The sequence below is a fragment of the Bos indicus x Bos taurus genome, chromosome 2 (genome assembly GCF_003369695.1).
Source record: "Bos indicus x Bos taurus breed Angus x Brahman F1 hybrid chromosome 2, Bos_hybrid_MaternalHap_v2.0, whole genome shotgun sequence".
NCBI lineage: Eukaryota > Metazoa > Chordata > Mammalia > Artiodactyla > Bovidae > Bos > Bos indicus x Bos taurus.
Window position 1 is genome coordinate 44407874 of NC_040077.1, and position 17739 is coordinate 44425612.

The 17739-nt window shown below is 38.1% G+C and overlaps 1 protein-coding gene across 29 annotated transcripts in view; it reads left to right on the forward strand.

Annotated features, from left to right (window-relative positions):
- Window positions 1-17739, forward strand: part of NEB (nebulin) — a 219241-nt gene that overhangs the window by 88356 nt on the left and 113146 nt on the right. For 28 of the 29 annotated variants that reach the window (XM_027560957.1, XM_027560980.1, XM_027560767.1 and 25 more), the window contains 13 exons: window positions 11-118; window positions 1726-2037; window positions 4348-4551; window positions 4883-4987; window positions 6366-6473; window positions 8086-8397; window positions 8721-8924; window positions 9614-9718; window positions 12893-13000; window positions 14101-14412; window positions 15445-15648; window positions 16102-16206; window positions 17168-17275. In XM_027560957.1, coding sequence (XP_027416758.1) covers window positions 11-118; window positions 1726-2037; window positions 4348-4551; window positions 4883-4987; window positions 6366-6473; window positions 8086-8397; window positions 8721-8924; window positions 9614-9718; window positions 12893-13000; window positions 14101-14412; window positions 15445-15648; window positions 16102-16206; window positions 17168-17275 — 2295 coding nt within the window. The remainder of the gene's footprint in view (window positions 1-10; window positions 119-1725; window positions 2038-4347; window positions 4552-4882; window positions 4988-6365; window positions 6474-8085; window positions 8398-8720; window positions 8925-9613; window positions 9719-12892; window positions 13001-14100; window positions 14413-15444; window positions 15649-16101; window positions 16207-17167; window positions 17276-17739) is intronic. The other variant, XM_027560945.1, reaches the window with a different exon arrangement.

The window sequence follows — 17739 nt, forward strand, 5'->3', positions numbered from 1 at the left end:
TCAAATTTAGAATCTGTACAAACTCGCCCATGAAGAAGCAAAGAAGAAAGGCTACGACTTGCGAAGTGATGCCATCCCAATTGTGGCAGCCAAGGCCTCCAGGGACATCATCAGTGATGTGAGTTGTCGATTTTACTGCAAGTATGTGGTCAGTCTTAAGGGACATTTTCACTGAACTAAATCTTTGAAAAGAACTTTCCTGGCCTTTTGGAAACAAAGCCTTATGTATTTGCATAGGATTTTTCTAAAATCTAACTTTGAGGGAAATGAAAAATTGAATGTTTATTAAATTTTTATAACTGTTAAGACACAGTACTACAGTGAAAGCTGATCCACCAAGAACAGAGAGAGAGCCATTCATGTGGAATTTGTTAGAGTATAGCTGCAGGCTTGGAGGTACTTATATAAAATTGTCACAGTGCTGATGGAAAGAGTGACTCATAAACTTAAGTTCTCCCAGTGAGAATCATGGCCTGGCTTTATATAGCATTTTAACTCAAGAAATGCATATGACATTTATCATTACAATTCACCCTTATACGACTATGAGAAGAAGACAGACTAGCCCAAGCTTGCACCCTTAACCAGCTCCTGGCTTGTGGCTTGTACCTTGCAGAATAAAACCGTCATCCTTCCCTGGTACCTCAGGGGATTCTTGGAGAACAGACCACTGCTCTAAAATTCAAGGCCCACTATTTGGGAATATGGTAATACACTGTTTTATGTAGAAAGATCATATTAGTGACTTACTTTAGTTTACATACATTGGGCCTTTCCTACAAGTGGATGAATGCAAATAATAATAGATACCAAAGTAATAATAACCAAAAGCACTGAGAAATCTGTGCTAAAAGTGTTACATGCATTATGTCACTTATTTTTCATAATTACCTTAGGATGTAAGTGTTGTGATTATCCCTGTTTTGTGGATTGCTTAAGCAACTTGTCTAAAGTCAAACTCTTAGTCGGTGGTGGAGTTGAAACTCCAGTCCATCTCATTCCTTCCCACTGTACTATATTGCCTCTGCTGACTCATCTATACTTTCTCACTCAGTTATCTTTGTGACTAGAAGCTTGTATTTTGGGTAATTAACTTGGATTCCAGGACAATGTCATTGGCCATGGAATAACAAAAACACTGTTCCTCCATGAGAATGAGAACCTATGACTTTATTAGGAACATGCTCTAACCAGCTGGGCTGCTATGTCAGCTCCCCTAGTTTAGTCAATTTGCAAAATGATGCCAAATTTGCCACCATCACTGAAAGTCTGAATCCATTATGAAATACTAAATTCTTTTCTGTTGCTACTGCAGGTAGTCCTTGACCTTGACTTTATCTTCACAGAAACCAGACAATCATTTTACTACTTATTAAACCCATCTTGTCACTGAGCACATCTCTTTTCTGATATGCTTTTAGTGTCTAACCCATTTCTCCAAGTTCCTTGGTCCAAATGGCCTCTCCACTGTGTGCATGTCCTGCCTCAGGAACTATTCATTATTACTAGGCCATAGGTGATTTGGGGTATACACTACAATCATATCAGTTCCATCTATTTTATTACCACTATAAGCTTCCAGAGGAAAGGTAGGCGACTGCCTTGAGTTAGTGCTTATTAGCAAAAGTATCAGCTTACAACTGTGATATAAGCAAGATGATTTGTACAGACTTGTGACCTCTAAAGGCTTCTAATGAAAATCTGGTTTGTGCATTTTCATTTCAGTACAAATACAAAGATGGTTACCGCAAGCAGCTCGGCCACCACATTGGAGCCCGGGACATCAAAGATGACCCCAAGATGATGTGGTCCATGCACGTGGCCAAAATCCAGAGTGACCGGGAGTACAAGAAGGACTTTGAGAAGTGGAAGACCAAGTTCAGCAGCCCAGTGGACATGCTGGGGGTGGTGCTGGCCAAGAAGTGCCAGACCTTGGTCAGTGACATAGACTACAAGAACTACCTGCACCAGTGGACGTGCCTGCCCGACCAGAGCGATGTCATCCATGCTCGGCAGGCCTACGACCTCCAGAGTGACGTGAGTACAGCATCTATAACAGCTGTGTGCAGAAGGAAATTGAACCATATGAAAGCCATCCTTCGTAAACAACTCACTGGGCTACTCAAACTAGGATTTCTTGTTTAGTGAATGAGATGTGAATCAGAGAATAGTTTTACTGTTTAATTGTGGATACATTACTAGGCTTTACAAGGAAGTGAAGTTTACTGACCGGACTTAGTCTTATAAAAATAAACTGGAATTAAGCAGTGTTGGAATTCCAGGTCTACCACAGGGAGACCTTTTATTTTATTCTTTTAACGGGGAAAGAACACATTTTTGTTTTTTAAAAAGTTACTCAAGAATTTGTTTTTAGCTTTCTTGAAAAACAAATAAGTTTATCATTAGTAGACTACTGCTGCAAGATTGTTGTTCTTATGAAATAAGAGAAGTCACCGAGTCTGGACGCTATTGGGTCATTTCCCTGGCACTTTTTCCTCTCAGCAGGGTTCTTTGTGGAGCAGTCACAAGGTAATGACAGAACCTAGTGCCTATTGGAAGCAGAGGCACCATCTCCAATCTGGATGTGAGAAGCGCATTTTTTGCAGCATATGTTTTATAGATGTTTGAAGGAATTACTAAGCATTAGAGGACTTTGGAGAATAACATGAATTGACAATAATTATTCATTAAGTGGTTGTTCCTAGAAACTGTAGCCTGCCTGTGGCAACTCCCACATGTGTTCTGTAGCCTTCCACAAGATGCAGAGCCCTGTGTTTTACAAAGAAGGCTTTGCCTGCACAAGGAAGGTAGTTAAAAACAGTTAATGCACCCATGGAGTGACCACATTGACAGACCACTTGCCTGCATTTGTCAGATGCCCTTTTGAGATCCCCTCCTTCTCATAGTGACATAGTCGTAACAATGTGGGAAGCATATGAAAGTTAAACAATCCAGAAGTGTAAAATGTTATTGTTTTCATTCTTGCTGTTATTTAAAGGGCGGTAACTACTCAGAATAAGGCAATTCCAACCAGCCTTTAGTCTAGACAGTAAAAGAGCCACCTGTATGCTCTACTTAGATGCTGTTCCAGGTAAAAATCCTTCAAATGAGCTGGGCAAAGGTCCAATTCCACCACTGTGAAGTAGTTATGAATGAAAGCCTTTAGCAGAAAAAATTACTTAAAGTGTCAAATAAAGACATGGAAAGACAGTTCTGGAAAGGAGTCCATGCTTCCCATCCTGAGAATTTGGTGAAAAGCTGGGTTGCAGACTAATAAGATGATCGTTTTTTTGTCCTGAATCTTGAACAGTGTTAAAGTAGCCAAAGGTCTGCCTCTGGGCTTCAGAGGTTCTCTGTCATTATTGTTCTGTTTTGTTTTTACTTTCTGGCCACATGTGGAATCTTAGTTCCCTGAGCAGGGATTGAACCCAGGCCCCCTACATTGGGAGCACTGTCTTAACCATCTCCAGGGAAGTCCTGTCATTACATTTTAACTTCTTTTCTTATTGCTTAGAAAAAAGAGCATTACAGATGTTTTTGAAATATAAGAAAAAAACACATAGAAGGCAATAATAATCCAACCACTGAAAAAGCCCTCTCTTGCTCGTGTAATACACATATTGTTTTCTATGCTACTTTTTTGTTATCATCATATTAATGACATTTCTACAAGTCACTGATATTCTTTAAAATAGGCTTTTAATAGCTGCATAGTGTTTCTTTTGACTAGAAAGAACATTTATTAACATTTATTTTGGAGAAGGCAATGGCACCCCACTCCAGTACTCTTGCCTGGAAAATCCCATGGACGGAGGAGCCTGGTAGGCTGCAGTCCATGGGATCGCGAAGAGTCGGACACGACTGAGCGACTTCACTTTCCCTTTTCACTTTCATGCATTGGAGAAGGAAATGGCAACCTACTCCAGTGTTCTTGCCTGGAGAATCCCAGGGACGGGGGAGCACAGAGTTGGACAGGACTGAAGCAACTTAGCAGCAGCAGCAGCAACATTTATTTACGGAAAGCCTGTAGCTGGATGTTTGCGCAGTTGCTCTTTCTCTGGGTTAGCTTCTTTTCCTGTTGACACAGAGTGAACATCCACTGAACTGGCTGACAGAAGATACTCATTTCAATTACTCTTGTCCTAACAATCTGAAATATTTTATCATTTTTTGTTACTTTTCTGGGTCATTTTTGAACATACTTCCTCTGCTGGTTTGCCTAATACAACAAGCCTGTTTTCTATAAAAGCAACAACCAGAATCGTACTTTATTATTGATTCTATTTGTATCTTGACCCTAAATTTTTCAATCTTGCTAAAGAATTCCTGCCTTTTTCCTCCTCACAGAATGTTTACAAGTCCGATCTCCAGTGGCTGAGGGGCATTGGCTGGGTCCCCATTGGGTCTGTGGATGTGGTCAAGTGCAAGAGAGCTGCAGAGATACTGAGTGATAACCTCTACCGTCAGCCTCCAGACACGCTGAAATTTACCAGTGTGCCTGATTCCCTGGAGCAGGTGCTGGCCAAGAACAACGCCATCAACATGAACAAGGTGAGCTCCAGCTGCCTCAAGCTTCTCCAAGATGCAAAAAGAGGTTCTGAGACATTAATCACTAGTGGAGTTAAAATTGTCCATGCAAGTGTGGGGTCTGTTTACCACCTAAATGACATACTTGAAATCCTCTAAGTAATTTCTGTTATCCTCAGTTGTAACCCTGATAACCATCATTAAGACTCAAACCTCAGTTGAATATATCTTAGTCTGATTTATTTTTTCCTAATTAGGTCAATAACATTCCTGCTTTAATTGACTTTTTGTAATTCTGTTTCAAATGGTCTTCTATAACATGTTCTTTCTTTTCTATCAACATATTCTTTGATAGCGCTTATACACAGAGGCCTGGGACAAAGACAAGACTCAAATTCACATAATGCCTGATACTCCAGAGATCATGCTGGCAAGGCAGAACAAACTCAACTACAGTGAGGTAGGGGAAAATCTTGTGGGGCCATACTTGTGGTTGTCATTGTAGTTGTTTTCTACACTTACTTTTATGAAGAATCTTGGATCTCAGCTGTCCTGGAGGGTATAACTCTGTGATATGAACACTCAGCCCATCCAACCTTTCATCTGTAGTTGAATATCATATGCTATAGGATTCCAGGGGAAAACTGAAGTCACGTTATCTTTTCCATTTATGGTCTTTACTGGTGTGAGTCAGTGCAACTGGAGAGTATTTTTGGCATTTCCAAGGGGTAGTATGACCAAATGTAATACTGATATATTATGTATATGAAAACATTATTTGCTGTTTATCTGAAATTCAAGTTGAGCTTGGCATGCTATCTTCCTATTTGTTAAATCTGGCAGCCCAACCAAGGGGGCCTCTAATAATACATACCCCTTTCCTGCCTGGATCCTGAGTGGAATTAGAAGGAAAGCAAAGCAATGAAACTAGAAGTCAAAATCTCACATCTTTTATTACTAAAGTTAGTTTCAAGGGCACGTTTGTATGAGAGCCAAATGAACTTGCTAAGTGAACCCCAGAATTGGGTTCCTCATCCAAGTATAGGCCATGCTGGAGCAGGAGAGTCAGCTCCACTTCCCTCGGGGGTGAATCCTGCTTAGAGCATGGAGATATGCAGAGGAGGGCACTGGGCATATTTTCCTAAAGGGAACAGGGGGAAATGAAATAATCAAGCTCTTTTTATTGGAAGAGAACCTTAGGCATTAGAAAAACGTGTTCTCCGTTGACAAGGCTAATTACTATTTTTTTAAGTAAAATGCAATTTTATAGGTGCATGTTTTACTAACATGAGGCAGCCAAAAGTTAGAATCTTAAAGTTGTGATTGTACTCAAGTTAACTTTAAGTTGTGCTTTGATCGTTTTCTCATTTGTTTTTTAAATATTATAAAATATCATGATTGTCAAAAATTTTTAATAACGAATAAGAGTATATAAATGTTATTTTTTATCAAATGAGTAATATTAAACATATTGTCCTGCAGGTTTCTTTTCACTTAAGATGTATAAATTGATGCTTTGTTCATCAATCTATATCACTAAATTATATTAATCTATGTTGGTATACATAATATATCATATAACCTACATATTATATATAAATCTATAATGATATAAATAATTATTCTATGTTAATACTCATTGATATATTTCATTTGTTTCTTATGCTACAGAGTTTTTTGGTAAAATATAATTTATTTGCTTTCCAATACCGCTAGGAAGTTGTTTCCAGAGACTTTCCTTTTTAAAATTTTGTGATATGTCACTTGATAAACTCCAGATTGTTGCCATCAAATCTTTCACTGTCAAACCTGCTTTAACTCTGACTTTCCTCCTATAGACTCTATACAAACTCGCCAACGAAGAAGCAAAGAAGAAAGGCTACGACTTGAGAAGTGATGCCATCCCGATCGTGGCAGCCAAGGCCTCCAGGGACATCATCAGTGATGTGAGTAGCAACACTCCATGGATATACAGATACACATGACTGGTTGGGGTGGGAGGGCAGAGTCAGTATTACAATAGCACGCTTCTTCTGGGTGTCAGTTAAAGCACATTTATTGTGCTTTAAATGAAGTCTTTCATTTGTAAAGCCCTTTAATAATTTAACTCCAAAAGATTTTAGTATTCAGACCCCATAGGCAGAGCAAGTATCCTAAACTTCAGGAAAAAAAAAAAAAAGAATTTGAATCTACATTTGTTTGTATCTTTTTGCCCTTTCATACTATGACCAACCTAGATAGCATATTACGAAACAGATATTACTTTGCTGACAAAGGTCCGTCTAGTCAAAGCTATGGTTTTTCCAATAGTCATGTATGGATATGAGAGTTGGACTATAAAGAAAGCTGAATGCCGAAGAATTGATGCTTTTGAACTGTGGTTTTGGAGAAGACTTTTGAAAGTCCCTTGGACTACAAGGAGATCCAACCAGTCAATCCTAAAGAAAATCAGTCCTGAATATTCATTGGAAGGACTGATGCTGAAGCTGAAACTCCAATACTTTGGTCATCTGATGTGAAGAACTGACTCATTGGAAAAGACCCTGATCCTGGGAGGGATTGGAGGCAGGAGGAGAAGGGGACGACAGAGGATGAGATGGCTGGATGGCATCACCGACTCGATGGACATGAGTTTGGGTGAACTCCGGGAGTTGGTGATGGACAGGGAGGCCTGGCGTGCTGCAGTTCATGGGGTTGCAAAGAGTTGGACACGACTGAGCAACTGAACTGAACTGAAACCTGCTCGGGATTTTTGCCAATCCTTTCTTTGAAAAACTAAGTGCTTCCTTTTGAGTTATTTTTAAATGAAAAAAGAGTTTTATGACATCCTAAACCAACAATATAGTGAGCCTGATTTCTCTTTCTGCTGTCTCTGAAAGAAGTACCTTTGGTGGAGAATTCAGACTTCTGTAGATATATGCTAGGATTTGTGTAATGTTGTTCCCTGAAGTGGACAGAAGATAATCCACAGTCAGCTCTTACTGCCACCAACAACACACCACTTTCTTATAGTCATATAATCTATTTTTCCCCCTCAAGGAATCCCAACAAACCTCACCCAAATTTCATCTCCAATAGACCAGGTATGTAAGGACGGAAACACAAGCCAGTCCGTTTCGGGAGTCCTGTAAGTCAGTGAAAGTCGGCAGAGCCGCATTTGGGAGGGGTGCAGCGGGCTGGAGGTAAAATTGTTCCCGTGCTCTCAGGAGTAGCATTCTCAAAATCACACGTAAAACTTCTGGGTTAACGATTTCACTGGCCCAAGATAAAAAAAAAAAAAAAGGCTGTATTAACTCCAGTTGATTTTCTGAAAAGTGTTGCTGCCTTTATTTCCAGAGACTTAACATCTGCAAACCATAGAACTATGTCGTTTGGCCTGCTTCCCATTAGAGTATTGCTGTGAAGTCTAGTCAGAGTTTAGGATGAGGAGATAAGTTGATATTCAGATGATTCATTTCTCTACAAGAATTACCAATTTTAAAATAGAGTTTTATATTAATAAAACTTTTAGGCCTTTTCATTCATTTTTATTTTTTTAAATGACTACTTTTATTTCAGTATAAATACAAAGATGGTTACCGCAAGCAGCTCGGCCACCACATTGGAGCCCGGGACATCAAAGATGACCCCAAGATGATGTGGTCCATGCACGTGGCCAAGATCCAGAGTGACCGGGAGTACAAGAAGGACTTTGAGAAGTGGAAGACCAAGTTCAGCAGCCCAGTGGACATGCTGGGGGTGGTGCTGGCCAAGAAGTGCCAGACCTTGGTCAGTGACATAGACTACAAGAACTACCTGCACCAGTGGACGTGCCTGCCCGACCAGAGCGATGTCATCCATGCTCGGCAGGCCTACGACCTCCAGAGTGATGTAAGTGCTGAGACCCATTAAACACCGCTGTTGACCATACTCATGATGGTAATACGTAGTACATATGCAGATAATGGTCTAGGATTGGTAAAGCCCTCAGGAAAAGAATAATGTTTTTTTCCTCCCCACCCTTAATTTACTGTGCTTTGCTTTGCTTTTAGAGAAAACGTAATACCATGAACTATATCCTATTGGGCTTCATATGTTAAAAGACATAGACATAAAGTTTGTCTATCCACATTTTCCAGTCCTTTGCATTCATTTTTGAAATCAAGTGCCAAAACAGTTTCAGTAATCCTTGCTTTTGTGTTTGATCTCACCAGAACATTTATAAATCAGATCTCCAGTGGCTGAGAGGCATTGGTTGGGTCCCCATTGGTTCTGTGGATGTGGTCAAGTGCAAGAGAGCTGCAGAGATACTGAGTGATAACCTCTACCGCCAGCGTCCAGACACGCTGAAATTCACCAGTGTGCCTGATTCCCTGGAACAGGTGCTAGCCAAGAACAATGCCATCAACATGAATAAGGTGAGCCCTCAATTTGGGGGAAAATAAAGTATGGTTGTATGTCCTTGAGAATATCTATGACTAGCTAAGTCTTTTTTGTTTTATCCAATTGACATCCTGTGTATGGTGATTTGGTTGGGTATCTCAAAATGTATGTAGAAACTTCTGCTTTGATATCTCTTGTAAAATAGAAGTAGGACAACTGTTTGGTGTTTAAATTGTTTTAAGTCTAACAGTTATACATGTTTGATATCAAGGTTTTTTTTTTTTCTTGTTTGGTACTTACCTAAGTAAATATAGAACAAACAAGCCAGGTGCAAGTCTTTGACATTTATCAAAAAGAAATCTAGACATGGCATAACAGGTACATCTGCAGCCAATAAACAAAATCATGGGATGGATTTGCTGATATAACCTCGGTACATATAGATGTGTATACATGCTTAGATACTTGCTTTTAATCTAATCGAAGTGTAGGTGGTCTTGTAACAAAATACACACACATTTTCTTTTCATATCTTATCCTACACTTATATTTAGTGACTATATATATTGTAACATCAAAGAGATTGAAGAATGTTGGTGTACAGCACACAGCCCAGATAGTAAGGATGCTAACTTTCAACTTTTGTCATGATCGCAAAGTTGGAAACCTCTGTTTACAACAACCATTGTTTTCCTAATTCAATAACCTTTTTTATCCTTCACAGCGCTTATACACAGAAGCCTGGGACAAAGACAAGACTCAAATCCACATGATGCCTGATACACCTGAAATTACATTGGCAAGACAAAATAAAATAAATTATAGTGAGGTAAGACTGTTTATTTGAACCTGACCATGTTGGTTTTGCTGATATAGCAGAAAGGTCAGAATTATGGGTTTAATTCACATATTGACCAGTTAGCTTAGTTTTATTTATTTATTTTTGTCTGTAACCTACCATGAATATATATGTATCCTTGTATTCAAAAATAGTTATAGAAGAAAATAACACATATCATTGTATTATTAAATCAACTATTTGTTGTTGTTCAGTTGCTAAGTCGTGTCCAACTCTTGGTGACCCCATGAAATGCTACATGCCAGGCTTCCCTGTTCTCCACTATCTCCCAGAGTTTGCTCAAACTCATGTCCACTGAGTCAGTGATGCTATCCAACCATCTTGTCCTCTGTCACTCCCTTTTCCTCTTGCCCTCAATCTTTCCCAGAATTAGGGTCTTTTTCCAGTGAGTCTGTTCTTCACATCAGGTGGCCAGTGTGTTGGAGCTTCAGCTTCAGCTTCAGTCCTTCTAATGAATATTTGGGGTTGATTTCCTTTAGGATTGACCGGTTTATCTCCTTGCTGTCCAAAGGCCTCTTAAGAGTCTTCTTCAGCACTACAGTTCAAAAGCATCAGTTCTTCGGTTCTCAACCTTCTTTATGGTCCAACTCTTACATCCATACTATACTTCAATAAAAAAAAGAAAAAAGAAAAAACAGATAAATACAAAAATATCTCCATGTCATGAATAGGGGGGAAAAACTCTCAAAGTCAACTATTAATGATTAAATCATATTGTGATTTTAATTTAAATAATTACTGTCATTTATCAGGTTAGTACTTGCTTCAAAATTTGTTCAGTGAGTTTCCTTTAGTCATCTCATCTGTAAAATGAAATAAAAATGGCTATTGAAGAATTTTTATGATGGCTAGATAGGGTAGTATGTGTAGTATGTCCTGGGTGGAGCCTGGCACATAATAACTGCTTAATAAACTAATTTCTTCCCTTTACACTCAAGTCACCATGAAAATTAGTTTAATTTAATCTATGCTTAAAATAGCCTGTTTATTTGATTTATGCTAAAAATAACCACATTTACAAGAACTGAAATAAGAATTCTTAAGTTCATCCATCTCAAAACTGTATGAGAACAATAAAAAACAAAAAACATTTTTTAACCTACTGTCTCCAGCCCCACTAAATATCTTTGCAGCCCCACATATCTTTGCAGAATAGGAAACAGTTTCTTACCCAATTGTTCTCATCAAGGTCAAGAATTATCTGGTTCATTCAAGATGAATGTTGATTTCTTACATGCTTCTGTGTATCTTCATTCAAAAAAAAAAAAAAGAGGGTGGAGTTGCCTTTAATTTAAGAACACTGGAAATTTTAAGTACTCATTTTCAAGTCCTGACCACATTCATTATTTTACTCCTGTTAATTACTTTTGCCTATCATGTAGCCCTGAAGAAGAGGCACGACAAGTATAAATGAAGAGGACTCAGTTTCCTTTTGTCTAGCACTATAAAAAGGCCCAAGGACAAGCCTGATCATAAGTATTTGACTGATCTTGGCTTCAGTCATTTTTGAATGAACAATTTTTCTCTTGGCCACAGAGCTTCTCTGTTGGATTAGCTTTTCCCAGATGTTCTGCCTCACCCTAGACAGATGCTGTTAGTTTCTATGCCAAAGGGTAATGATGCTTTTAAGCCTCTCCCTTTTGTTAAAATTAGGTCAGATGAAGTAGGATTTCTTTCTTTTTTTTTTTCAGACTGCTGAGAGGAAATTAGGCTATTTTTTTTTACTTCTCAAATTTTCAGCTGGATTTATTTCTTTTAAATTGCATAATTATGTTAATTCCCTAAAGACCGTCTTTGAAGATTAGATTTTAGAATGGCCCATGTGAATTTCTTCTCAACCCATTACCAATGATACCTTCACGTCATACTTAGTAAACAAAATAAAAAAGCAACCATATCTTCTTTTTTTTGTCTTAAACTCACATTTACCTGTTCTAGTTCTCTTGGAATGTTTGAACTTACTAGACATTCTTTAAAATGTAGCCTTGATGACACTAAAAGTGTTTTCCTTGAAGCCCGGCCTCTTTTTCCATTGTTGAAAGAATAAAATGTTTGGCCTGAAGCCACAAAATGATTCAAGCACATTTTTTCCCACTTATACATAAGGGCAAACTTGAGAATTTATCGTTCAAAGGAAAATATAAAGTATAAGAGTATTTGACTCTCTAGTTACAAAATAAACGTTTCTAGAAATTTTTAAGAACAAATGCCCTCCCTTGGGATTTTATCTCAAATACATTAAATTTATTCTTGTCTACTTTAGCTTTTCCTTGTAAAAAGTTGCAACATAAGAGAAGGTGAATTGTCACACATTAATAATCCACATTAAAAACATTCAATTACATCCTTCTCAAACTCTAAAAGTTATTTTAAAATTATTACTAATTAAGAATTAAATTCTTGTAATGGTTCACAAGTTAAAAAAGACTAAATATTACAGGTAGAGATGACTTAATGCAGTGGTTCTCAAGCTGTGTTCCCATTGGAATACCTATGTTCTAACTTCTGTGTATGTCTGTCTTGCCACAGAAACTGAATAGTGGGTATTTTGCCAATTCATAAAGAAATTATTATAATTTCATCAGTTTTGTCCTTTTGACTCATAAATCCCTGGTTCCTGCTACCCCTCTGTCTGCTAGCAATTGCCAGCAATCAACAAAATGAATAGAGAGCAAATAGTGTTAACAAAGATATTCAGAAACAGTGGATGATCCTTAGCTTAGCACTGTTGGAATACAGGTACATGCTCATGGCAGTAGTGTTGTTATTATATCATATTCTCTGCTGGTAAAATTGATCCTAATTCAAACTTGCAGTTAAATAAACACATTTTTGGTAATTTCATGAAAAGAACAAATGCTGAGCAAATTCAAGAACATTTCAGAGTTAATAATGAGTAAAATTTGAAGGAGTTAAACCTGCTAAAAGTAAAATTTCAAGTTCAACAAATAACTTGCACACTGTGTAAGTAAGAAGTAAAAGAGATCTTGTAAAAAAAATTTTTTTAAGGCTGAACATACTAGTTTTTGTTCTGTATCCAAAAGTAGTCTTCCTTTCATCACAGTCTTCCTTTGATGGAAATATTAACATATTTTTAGAATGAAAGTGGGCACTGTGTCTAAAAGTTACTACTTCTTTCCTCAGAACCTCTATCGCCAGGCCATGGAAGAAGCCAAGAAAGAAGGATATGACTTAAGAAGTGACGCCATTCCTATCGTGGCTGCCAAGGCCTCCCGGGAGATTGCGAGTGACGTAAGAGCTGATCACATGCTTCCATCTGTTACCAACAGCCCAGCCACCTGCATAGGGCATCACACTCTTGGAACACAGCTGAGAGTCTCTGTAGTCATCATCCACCCACCTGCCTTCATTGCATAGTCAAATAAATTGAGGCTTTGAGACAGTCAGTCACCTGTCCAAGTTTCATAGAGATACACTGGGTTGTGGTTCCTTTGATGCTCTTTTGGTCCTTGCTTAGTAGGACTGAGTACCTTGAGCAAAGTTAAGTGGGCATATGTTGAGCTACTCATAAATTCTCATGAGCTCTCCTCAGGCTACACTCAAGGCAAAGATGCTAGGAAAGAAACAGGTTTAACTGAGTTCTTCCCCTTGACTTGAGAATGGACATAAAATAGCAAAAATGTTAAATATTTCTTTGCTGTGGGGTCCACAAAAATCAATATTCCTTTACCCTAAAAATGAATGTGTGAGGTTCCTGTACAACTTAAATATTAATCCAAGAGTAGCAAAATTGTCCATTTTGGTAGGTTTTTCTTTTAAATCATAATAAAATTGAATAACCATTTACCACTTTCAGTATATAGTCCATAAGTATATTTACACTGTTGTACAACAGACTTTCAAAACTTTTTCATCTTGCAAAACTGAAACGCTATGCTCATTACCAACAAGAATTGCCCATTTTAAAACTACTCCTTGCCAATTATTATGCAGAATGCCTTAAAAGAAGAAAAGTAATGACCCATTATAAACACATCCCTCCAATATGTTCTCAGTTCGGTCTGCCCACATGACTGACTTCTGAGAAACTGCTGTCACTGTAACTGAAGTTCATTCTTTCAATGTTCACTTTTCTATCACATTTTTTTGTGGTTAAAACATATGATTTGCTGGCATAATATAAGGGAATCACTGTGGAGTTATTCTGTGGAGGTGAAATGAGCACCACATCTTCTTTTTTAAGAGAAAGCTTGCCCCAATGTGGAGCATCACAGTAGCGGGTTTGATGAAACTCCCCTGAAGTCCTGAGGATTTTGTAGAAAAACATCACCACAGAGAGAGCAGCAGGGACCTTGGTGCTTTCTCCTTGTTTACTGGGTTCTCTCTTTCAGTACAAATACAAAGAAGCTTACCGTAAGCAGTTGGGTCACCATATTGGTGCCCGAGCGATACATGATGACCCCAAGATGATGTGGTCTGTCCACGTTGCCAAAATGCAGAGTGACCGTGAGTACAAGAAAGATTTTGAAAAATACAAGACCAGGTTCAGCAGCCCAGTGGACATGCTTGGTATTGTTTTGGCGAAGAAATGTCAGACTTTGGTTAGTGATGTGGACTATAAACATCCTCTGCATGAGTGGACCTGCCTGCCCGACCAGAATGACATCATCCATGCTCGGAAAGCCTATGACCTCCAGAGTGATGTGAGTATTCCCGATGCTGCTTCTGCCTCCTAGTGTTAATAATAATAGTGCAATAAAATAATCCTGGGCTTCCCAGGTGGTGCAGTGGTAAAGAGTCTGCTTGCTAATGCAGGAGACACAGGAGATGCAAGTTTGCTCCCTAGGTCGGGAAGATCCCCTAGAGGAGGAAATGGAAACCCACTCCAGTATTCTTGCCTGGGAAATTCCATGGGCGGAGGAGCTACAGTCTATAGAGTCACAAAGAGTTGGACATGACTGAGTGACTGAGCACACTAATAATACAGTTAGCATGCCGTTTTGAGAGTAAAAGAAAGCCAATAATTAGGAAATACATATTCTCTCTATAGTACCCCATTACATACTTTATATTTTGTGTTTCTGAAGATGAAAATAAAGGTAAGAGTTTATTAAAAATTTCCCATCATGAGGGAAAAAAGTGTAGGTATGTGTAGTGATGGATCTTGACATATTGAAGATGATCATTCTGCAATATACACATATATTGAATCATGATATCATATACCTAAAACTGATATAGGTCAATTATATTTCAATTAAAAATGCACATCAAGAGTGTGATATGCAAAACTTAACATTATTGTGTGTTGAAACTCATGACTATAATTGAATTTCATCTCTTTTCCTTAAAGGCAAGAATTTTTGTTACTGCAGTGCTTACACAGTGTTGGTCTAAGTATATGGTCTTTTGAGGGGCTATTAGAACACCTTTTTCAAAGCTAAAGAAACTCTGCTCTTAAATGAAAATCTTTTAATACCCTCAAGGGCAGGACAGTGTCTTTACTTTTTAGAAAGATCTTTTGTTGTTCCTAGTACAGTCCTCTATGCCAAGCAATGCTTAGGAAAAATGTACTCAGGAGTCAATAAGGCTTATGAATGAGTGATTAATTGAGATGGCAGCTTTACCTGTTCAGTGCTTTTTGTGTTTCTCTCACAGTATGATCCATTTTGTGACTCTGAATCTGAAAAAACTAATTATTATCATAACTGTGTTTCTTGTTGGTTGATTTGCAGAATTTATATAAGTCAGACCTTGAATGGTTGAAAGGCATTGGCTGGGTTCCAATTGGCTCTGTGGAAGTACTTAAAGCCAAGAGGGCCGGAGAGATACTGAGTGACAACATCTACCGCCAGCGTCCAGACACACTGAAATTTACCAGCGTAACTGATTCCCCGGAGCAGGTGCTGGCAAAGAACAATGCTATAAACATGAATAAGGTGAGTCTTCACTCCTCAGCGTCACGTATAAGAATTTATCATAGAACAGAGTAAAAACTCTGACATGTTACTACATTTTGAAGATTCCTATAGGATTTATGATACCTTTAAAAGTGATTTTCCCATGATAACACCATACTTAGTAATACTTCAGAATATTAAGCTGTTAAAAATACCATGTGCTGCAAGTATTTCACAATTATAGGTATTAAAAACTGCAACCCAATCATACCTTTTAGCACTGTTAAAAAAAGTTTTCATGAGAAACAGTAAAAAGAGTCAATGAAACAGTAAGCTAAATTCTTTGGGAAATAGTAATTTATCTACTTGAAAAGTAGGAATTTATGCAACTTCATTAGTTTTATTTCTACTTTGTACAAAGGAGAGGTAACTAGCACATAATCAAAAAAATGTGAACTCTAAAATAATTTTTCTCATCTTTTTGTTTCATAGCGCTTATATACTGAAGCCTGGGACAATGACAAGAAAACAATCCATGTCATGCCTGATACACCAGAAATCATGCTAGCCAAGCTCAACCGAATCAACTACAGTGATGTGAGTAACCTACCGATCTTATCATGAAGAGAGAGGCAAAAATGAGCTACTGTAACAGTTCCCTTGGTGAAATGTTTTAACCAATTTATTGTATGCACTGCAAGCCAATATTGTCACTAAAACAGATAGTTCTCCTTTGATTCAAGAAATAATTTTCTTGATTCAATTGTGGGCTGTGTGGTGGGTCCACAAAACAGACCAGCCTTTTATGAAGATGACATCATGGAGTGAAATGCTTATGGAGAAGTATCCCCAAAGGGATTATACTACTAAAGCCTTATATGCCCCTAAGGGCAGTGTGGTCATCAAGTCATTATTTTATCCAGCAACTATTTAGCAGGTTGACACTGGGTTTAGAACACAGTGAGTTTCTGTACTGTGTATTCTTTTGCTGCTTCATTGTGTTCTGGTTACCAATTAATGTCATTTGCAAGCATTTTCCTATGCATCTCTTTCAGAACCAACTTTTTCATTAGAGTGGTGATTTTGAAACCCTAATCTACAGATTGATCATAGTCTGTGATGATAGTCCATGGCAAAAATGGGAAAAAAACAAGAACAACACATTGAGTTGTTCTTAAATCCAAATATATTCAATTTAGAAACAACCATACTTATTTTTCTCCTTCTTTGTCATTAAGATGGCCTTTCTTTTATATTAAAATTGTGATAATAAGCAGTTGGGACTTTTTTGCATGTGCTTGTTCGGCAAAACAATTTTAGCAACCAGATACTGATTCCTCCCTGAAAACTTTTGTAATTTGCTAATCAATAAAAAAGTTTAAACCATGTGCCTTAAAATCCTTGAGCACCTATGAAACATAGTTTTCTACAAACCCACACTAATACTTAACTTTGTGGATCTGTTTCTGTAGTTTAAATGAGGACAGATAAAGCTTAATAATAAATAGCTTCAGTTTTTACAAAAGGAGCACTGATGGATTAATTCTCTTTTCTACAGAAACTCTATAAACTTGCTTTGGAAGAGTCCAGGAAGGAAGGTTATGACTTGCGTTTGGATGCCATTCCAATCCAAGCAGCCAAGGCATCAAGAGAGATTGCTAGTGATGTAAGTTGATATTTTTGGAAGATGCATTTCTTACTCAAAGATGTTTACAGATGGCAGCTTTTACAGCTTTTCTTGCCAGAAATTTAGCCTGAAAGTCCCAATCTCCTTTAATGATTCCCCCATGTACAAAGTTGCGAATGAAAAAGAAAACAAAAGATACTATGTTCAATACCCATTAATCTGTCAAAGATGCAGTTACACTTTAAAAATAAGTATTTTATGACCACTAAAAATGGGCTCCTATTTCCCACCCCCCCCCCTCAGGTTCTTTTTTTTTTTTTTTTAATTTATTTTTACTTTACAATGTTGTATTGGTTCTGCCACACATCAACATGAATCCGCCACGGGCGTACACGTGTTCCCCATCCTGAACCCCCCTCCCACCTCCCTCCCCGTACCATCCCTCCGGGTCATCCCAGTGCACCAGCCCCAAGCATCCTGTATTGAACCTGGACTGGTGATTC